The sequence below is a fragment of the Piliocolobus tephrosceles genome, chromosome 11 (genome assembly GCF_002776525.5).
Source record: "Piliocolobus tephrosceles isolate RC106 chromosome 11, ASM277652v3, whole genome shotgun sequence".
Taxonomy (NCBI): domain Eukaryota; kingdom Metazoa; phylum Chordata; class Mammalia; order Primates; family Cercopithecidae; genus Piliocolobus; species Piliocolobus tephrosceles.
This window is the reverse complement of record NC_045444.1, coordinates 122,477,166-122,485,196: the sequence shown is the minus strand read 5'-3', so window position 1 is coordinate 122,485,196 and position 8,031 is coordinate 122,477,166. Positions and strand designations below refer to the sequence as shown.

General features: G+C 45.1%; 1 protein-coding gene across 1 annotated transcript in view; it reads left to right on the top strand.

Annotated features, from left to right (window-relative positions):
- Positions 1 to 6,604, top strand: part of ASB18 (ankyrin repeat and SOCS box containing 18) — a 72,753-nt gene extending 66,149 nt beyond the window's left edge. The window contains exons 5-6 of the mRNA XM_023228719.1: positions 5,079 to 5,192; positions 6,419 to 6,604. Coding sequence (XP_023084487.1) covers positions 5,079 to 5,192; positions 6,419 to 6,604 — 300 coding nt within the window. The remainder of the gene's footprint in view (positions 1 to 5,078; positions 5,193 to 6,418) is intronic.
- The last annotated feature ends 1,427 nt before the right edge of the window (positions 6,605 to 8,031 follow it).

Here is an 8,031-nt window from a genome sequence, read left to right as displayed (position 1 = left end):
AACACTGCCTCAAAACTCTTGGCTATGACCCTACCAACGTTCAAAGGGAAATTTATACCATTTTAAAAGTTGCTTTTATTATGACTCTAGGAAAAAAACGTTATGAAAATGACTGTGCAGTCAATCCAAGGAGCATGAAAGAGAAACAAAACATACCTAAGGAGATAGGAGAAAGGAATTAATTATGATAAAGGCAAAAATTAATGGGTTAGAATATTTTAAAAGAGAACTGATCAACAAAATCCCATAGCTGATTTCTTGAAAAAAGGTGCAAAATGGAAAAACCTCCAGCAAAACTAAACAGGAAAACATTGAAAACACAATTACAGTGACTTTCAAATGAGAAAAGGGTGCTTATTCATCGACACAGTGAAGATCTCTTGCTTCCACCTTTATGGATCTGTATGGACCTCATTCTACAGCTCTCGGCCCTCTGCCTTCCAGCTGGGTTTAGCCAGTGGGGTGTCCTGGCAGCAGGAGGGAGGAAAGGAGAGTGAGGGCAGAACATGCATTCTCTGGGCTGGCTCTTTGCCTCAGGCTAGCTGTGTAACCCCAAGCAAAGATTGCTGCTTCTGCTAAGACAGCTCACCTGACTGGCCCTTCAGCCCAGGATGGTAACACCTCTGCCACCAACCCCACATTACCACCCTGACCCTTGTCAGTTTCCTTGTACCCACGTCTGGTTAAATAGTTCCTGTATCAATAAACACTTCTGGAATGATCCCATATTGAACTCGCCATCTGTTTTTTTTTTTTTTTTTTTTTTTAGACGGAGTCTTGCTCTGTCGCCCAGGCTGGAGTGCAGTGGCCGGATCTCAGCTCACTGCAACCTCTGCCTCCTGGGTTGAAGCAATTATCCTGCCTCAGCCTCCTGAGTAGCTGGGACTACAGATGTGCACCACTATGCCCAGCTAATTTTGTTGTATTTTTAGTAGAGACAGGGCTTCACTATGTTGGCCAGGCTAGTCTCAAACTCCTGACCTCAGGTGATCCACCCACCTCGGCCTCCCAAAGTGCTGGAATTACAGGAGTGAGCCACCGCGCCCGGCCTCTCCATCTCTTTTCTACTGGACCTTGACTGGTACCTATGCAATGCTAAATTTCTTTAAAATAAAGATTATTTTCCAGGAAAATTATAGATTAACAAAATGGACTCAAGAAGAAATCAAAATAAAATGTGCCAGTAAACATGAAAGAAATGAAAAATATCAAATTATGACCTGCAACTAAATGCCAGGCATAGACAATGTCAAATGCAAGATCTACTGTGCCTTCCTAATTCCAATAATGGTCTGCTTTTTAAAATCTTCCCAAGTATTAAAAAAAAAACAAATTTTCTCAGATAGTTTTACTAAGTTAACATAACATGATGTTAAAACCTGACAAAAATAGCTCAAAAAATAAAACTGTAAACCAAGTTTATTTATTAAAAGAGATTTAAAAATCTTAGTAAATTGAGTCTGGCACTGTATTATATATACTATACTATTTCAAGTGAGAAAAGGGGGCTTATTCATAGATATTATAGTGAAGATCTAGCCTGATCTAGTATACATAATCTCTCTCTGATATATAGTGATATCATAATTATATTTTTTATATATAATATGTGCATTAAATATAGAAGAATAGCCAAATAGGGCCTGTTTTATGAAGGCAAAAATGGGTCAGTATTGGAAAATCTTTTTCTTTTTTTTTTTTTTTTTGAGACAGTCTCACTCTGTCACCCAGACTGGAGTGCAGTGGCATGATCTCAGCTCACTGCAACCTCCACCTCCAGGGTTCAAGCAGTTCTCCTGCCTTAGCCTCCCAAGTAGCTGGGATTACAAACGTGCACCCCCATGCCTGGCTAATTTTTGTATTTTTAGTAGAGAAGGGGTTTCATCGTGTTGGTCAGGCTGGTCTTGAACTCCTGACCTCAGGTGATCCACTCACCTCAGCCTCTCAAAGTGCTGGGATTACAGGCATGAGCCACCACATCCGGCCTGGAAAATCTTTTTCTATTAACTTGGTTAGAAAAAGGCAAAACATGGCCGGGCGCGGTGGCTCAAGCCTATAATCCCAGCACTTTGGGAGGCCGAGACGGACAGATCACGAGGTCAGGAGATCGAGACCATCCTGGCTAACATGGTGAAACCCCGTCTCTACTAAAAAATACAAAAAACTAGTCGGGCAAGGTGGCAGGCGCCTGTAGTCCCAGCTTACTCGGGAGGCTGAGGCAGGAGAATGGCATAAACCCGGGAGGCAGAGCTTGCAGTGAGCTGAGATCCGGCCACTACACTCCAGCCTGGGCGACAGAGCGAGACTCCGTCTCAAAAAAAAAAAAAAAAGAAAAAGGCAAAACATGAAATTACATCTTAAACTTTGTAGTAACCTAGGAATAGAAAGATATTTTCTTCACTTAGAACAGAGTATCTATTTGAAACTAATATTCAAGGTTATATTTATGGTGAAACATTAGAGACAATCCTATTAAAGTTAGGAATAAGATAATTATGCATGCTATTAATGTTGTTATTTAGCATTGAACTCAAAAGCTCTAGCCAGTGTAATAAGAGAAATATTAATATTGAGGAGGAAAAAAATCATCATAGACAAAAGTATTATCTACCTGAAAATAGCCCTAATAAATAAAATGTACTTACAAATCAGTGAAGAAGTGAACACACCAATAGAAAAATGAGCAAAAGACATAATTGAGCAATTCACAAAGGAAGAAAAACAAAGGGTCAAACAAACAAAACAAAAGTAAATAGTCCGTATTGGGCCAGGCGCAGTGGCTCACGCCTGTAATCCCAGCACTTTGGGAGGCTGAGGTGGGCGGATCACGAGGTCAGCAGTTGGAGACCAGCTTGGCCAACATGGTGAAACCCTGTCTCTAATAAAAATTCAAAAATCAGCCGGGTGTGGTGGCACCTGCTTGTAGTCCCAGTCACTTGGGAGGCTGAGGCAGGAGAATAGCTTGAACTGGGAGGCAGAGGTTGCAGTAAGTCAAGATCACACCACTGTACTCCAGCCTGGGTGATAGAGCAAGACTCCATCCAAAACAAACACACAAAAAAGAATAATTGATTGTAAATAGATTCACAATCTATTCTGCATGGAAAAAAATCAGATTTCAAAATCATATGCAAAGCATTCACCCATTGTTGTCATATATATTAATTTTCTGTGTAAACACACAAAACATTAGCTTACACAAAATGTTAATAGTAGTTATCTCTGACCAAAGGAATATGAATTTTTTTTTTTTTTAGTTTGTCATATTTGTATTTTAAAGGGGTTTTAGGTCTGGAGCTGTGGAGAAGGGAGCCAAGCTATGAAGTGAGCAGCCAGTATGAGTGACTTCAATACTTTCTTCTGTTTGACTCTGTGTCCATAGAACCCCAGCAGACATGATGCAGGGCAGGCCCCGGTAGTGGTTCAAGTCATTGTTGCAGATATATGGCAGCTGGTCTTAGCAAAGTTGCATAACTTCAGGTTTCTCAACCAAGAAGTAGAAAGAACAAATTATACAACACTTGGCAAATCTTAGACCTCAAAAAGAGAGAGCTATGAAATTGCCCTGCACCTCTCCGAAATCTAATCTGAATCTGGTCCAGCCTCTTTTTTTTTTTTTTTTTTTTTTTTTGAGACTGAGTTTCACTCTTGTTGCCCAGGCTGGAGTGCAGTGGCACAATCTCGGCTCACTGCAACCTCCGCCTCCCGGGTTCAAGTGATTCTCCTGCCTCAGCCTCCCGCATAGCTGGGATTACAGGCATGTGCCACCAGGTCTGGCTAATGTTTGTATTTTAAGTAGAGACGGGGTTTCTCCGTGTTGGTCAGGCTGGTCTTCAACCCCCGATGTCAGGTGATCCACCTGCCTCAGCCTCCCAAAGTGCTGGTATTACAGGCGCGAGCCACTGCGCCCGGCAACTGAATTTGGTCCAGCTTCTAAATCCAGCTACTAATTTACAGAAAACAGAGGAAGAGCAGCATGTCCACAAACCCCACAGGAATGTAATCAGCAAAAGCCCCACAGTGAGAAACGCTACAAATAACCCAGTTCCCACCACAATTAAGTCACATGAAACAAAAAAAAAAAATCTAAAAATACATCACAGCAACCAGTCTCACTATGTCGGCCTTAACTAGAATGATTATTCAAACCAACAAATTATTTTGTTAATATAATGGCATTTAAGAGAAATCTGTGAATTTAAACACTGTATATGACATGATATTACAAAACTATTGTTAATTTCTCGGGTGCTATCATATTCTCTTTGTTTCTTCAAAGGGTCATATAAAAGATGCACTGAAATACAGATAAAATTATAGGATGCATGGAATTTGCTTTAATCTTAGGGGAAGTGGATGGGGCAGGATTAACCATGGGTTGATGGGAGGGGTGGTACATGGGTTTATCATACTGTTGGTGCTACTTTTGTGTATGAAGGTTCAAACTTCTCCATAACAAAAAAAAAAAAGTTTATTTTTTAAAAGCAAATAGTGTTCCCATCTTTATGGTGAAGCTAATGGACTTGAATTATAAATTTGCGAGTAAGGAAATAGGAATCTTTGCCAGTGGGGACTGTGAAAATAAAATGGAAATGCCAAGTCAAGAGGAAACTCAACAGCAAAACGATTCCTCTCCCCCAATTCTCAATTTCCTGACACATGTGAAAACTGAGGTAAGAAATTGGGAACACCATCCTCGGGCCACACTTCCTCCTAGCAGAACTCCATTCCTTTTCTCTGAGCAGCTCTCTGGGGGGCCAAGAAGGCCTATCAAGCCATCAGCATAGCCCCCGGGAACCTGGATGCTTAAGCACTTGGCCCAGACTTCGGATGGGCGGCCATCATCACGGGAAGAACGGCGCCCCTGCAGAGCGGTTGCCTTGTGTCTTTGTGTGCACTAACTCAGGTGATCTCTGCAGCAACCCTGTGGTACTGCTCTGTTGCTGTTTCCTGTGTGACTTGGGCACAGGGAGGTCACACAGCTAGGGAGAGCTTCCCCGCACACCCCACTCACCCCTGCCCCACTGAGACTCGGAACCCAGTCAGCCTACGCTGCGTCTTTCACCCCTTCCCACCAGGTGCTGAAGACCTGCGTATCGGTCCCCGCAGTCGTCGAGGTGCTTTTCAACTCCTACCCTCAGCTCTGTGTGTCAGAGTCCTGGAAGGAAGTGATTCCTGAGGAAGCATTCCAGGCAAGAGAGCTGCCTTTCCGCCTGCCTTTAGTACAAAACTTGTGTCTGTTTTTGCTTCTTTGCATGGGGAGTTTTGCACTGATATTCAGCTAAGTGTAATACATCTGAAAAAGGAAGAATGGGAAATGAGAGTGTATTTGCACAATTTCTGGTTTTTTTCTGGAGGCTCCATAATCACACAGCCAGGAGCTTGTTATAGTAGTTGCAGTGTCATGGCTTCAAGGAGCACAGAGCCCCATGCTGGCCTGAAAAACGCCAGGGTTCTCTTAACCAGTGTCCAAAGAAAGGCCAGAGCTGCCTGAATCCACGGGCCTAGCTCCATGTCAGGACATACTGCTCCGGCCCTGTGAATCAGCTTCATGCTCCAGCTGCTCAAGATATGACCAAGGAAGCAGTGGGCATTACATCTATCCACAACAAAGTCCCCAGGTGACTGCCCATTAAAAGAGAGGGAGAACAGGCCAGGTGCGGTGGCTCATGCCTGTAATCCTAGCACTTTCAGAGGCCAAGGCAGGCAGATCACTTGAGGTCAGGAGTTCAAGACCAGCCTGGCCAACATGATGAAACCCTGTCTACTAAAAATACAAAAATTACCTGGGCATGGTGGCAGGCGCCTGTAATCCCAGTTACTCAGGAGGCTAAGGCAGGAGAATTGCTTGAGCCCAAGAGGCGGAGGGTGCGGTGAGCCGAGATCGCGCCACTGCACTCCAGCCTGGGCGACAGAGCTAGACTTCATCTCAAAAAAAAAAAAAGAGAGAGAGAGAGAGAGTGAGAAGAGTTGTGTGTGTTTTTTCTGTTTCACTGACTTGAGTCATGTGTGCATGACTGACGACCAGACCAATGCCATGCACTCGCTCCTGAGCCCCTCCCTGGCAAAAGGGAAGAGCAGGTCATGACTGGGGGAGATGAACAGGGCCACCCCGGAACTGCAGGGCTGCTGTGCAAAGAGAATAGAGCAAAATGGAATTCGGGGAGACCACCTGGAGCATCTGAAGTCACCTCAGTCAGAATCCCCTCTCCCTTGGCAGGAACTGTGCTGTGGGAGAGCACACGAGCCCCTGGGTAGAAGGTGGTTCCCACAAAGTGGTGCGTCTCTCTCTGGTGCGCTTATCAGGGGTCAGTTAGCCATAGAAAAGCCCGCTTGTCCCATCCGTGGTCTAGCTAGGAAGAAAACGTATGTTGGTTCCACGTGCCCAGATTTCTAATCCACTTGCCTTCCCTTCCAGATGCACAAGCCATTCTACCAGTCCCTCTTTGCCTTGGCCCACACCCCGCGCTGCCTGCAGCATCTTTGCCGCTGTGCCCTTCGCAGACTGTTTGGCAAAAGGTGCTTTGACCTCATCCCCCTGTTACCCTTGCCAAAGCCCCTGCAGAATTATGTACTTTTGGAGCCACAGGGTGTCTTGCACTGAAACACAGAACGCTGCAACCAATGCTGTCGTGCTCCTCGCTGCCCTTCCGTGGAGGCCGTGTGTTGAGGAGAGCACCCTGGTGAAGATGGAGGTGATGGCAGTTCCCTTCCAACCTGCTCTCGGTGGAACAGGGTGAAGCACAGACCTTGCCAAGCTGCAGGTTCACCTCGAAATGGAATTGGCAACAAAAGCCCTATCTGCCTCTCAGGGTCGCTTGTGAAAATCCAGTGAAATCGTGACTATCACAGCACCTGGTCTCGGAAAGTACCTTTCAACAACAGTTAAGCCAAAAGGTACAGTGAGTCCTCGCTTAAGGTCTTCTATAGGTTTTGGGAACCAGCTTTAAGCGAAATGATGTATAACAAAGCCAGTTTTCCCAAGGTTAATTGATATAAACAAGAGTAACGTTCCTACAGCATATTTCTGGTCACAAAAAGATTGCCACACTTCTAAATAAAGACCAATACAGTTCTAATAGTAAACGTTGAAATAAATGCAAGCTACGCATATCCTTAAGAGATTAATAACAAGTAAGATAATTATTTGCCCATTTTTTAGTGAATCAGTAAGTGATGGTGGTTGTCCTCCTGGTGGGTTAGATCAAGGAATAAATGTTTGCAAAACGAACCTTGTCAGGAGCACCTCCTGCCACCACGAAGTTCAGAACAGTCACCAATGTGGCAGGCTTGCTAGGCCCTCTCATACCGCATCATTTATTGTCATGCATTTGGATGACTATGGTGTGCCTTATGAATTTTTACTTTACAATAATTTGTATTCATTCATTTATTCATTCATTCATATTCTAACGTGCTTATTCTAGTTCAGGGTCATGGGTGGCCAGAGCCCACCCCAGCAACTCAGTGTGCAGGGCAGGAACCAGGCCTGGATGGGGTGCTGTTCCATTGCAGAGTGCTCACACCCCCACACCCACCCACCCACACACCCCCACCCCCACCCCCACACACACACTGGGGCAATTCAGACACCCCAGCTCACCTCACCTGCTCAGCTTTGGGATGTGGGAGGGAACCGGAACACCCAGAGAAAACCCACACAGACAGTGGCCCTGCCCAGGAGTCAGTTTTGTTTCTCATCAGTGTTAAAATAAAATGACATTAAACAAAACATTATTTAAGGACCTGCTGTATACACATTTTTCCAATGTGTTAGCAGCCCTCATGCTGTCCCTGAGCCTTGGGACCCTCCCCTCACAGAGAGGCCTCTCACCCCACTGGGGCCCGACCACCCAGGGAAGCTCTGTACCCTAGATCACGACGGACCTGCATGTTGAGAAAGGACACACTTACAACCGCCGCACACACACCGGCCCAGGGCCTGTTGGTGCTCCCAAGCATGTTACAGTCCGGAGCTCCCCTCAGTGCTCCCAAGCACGTTACAGTCCTGAGCTCCCCTCAGTGCTCCCA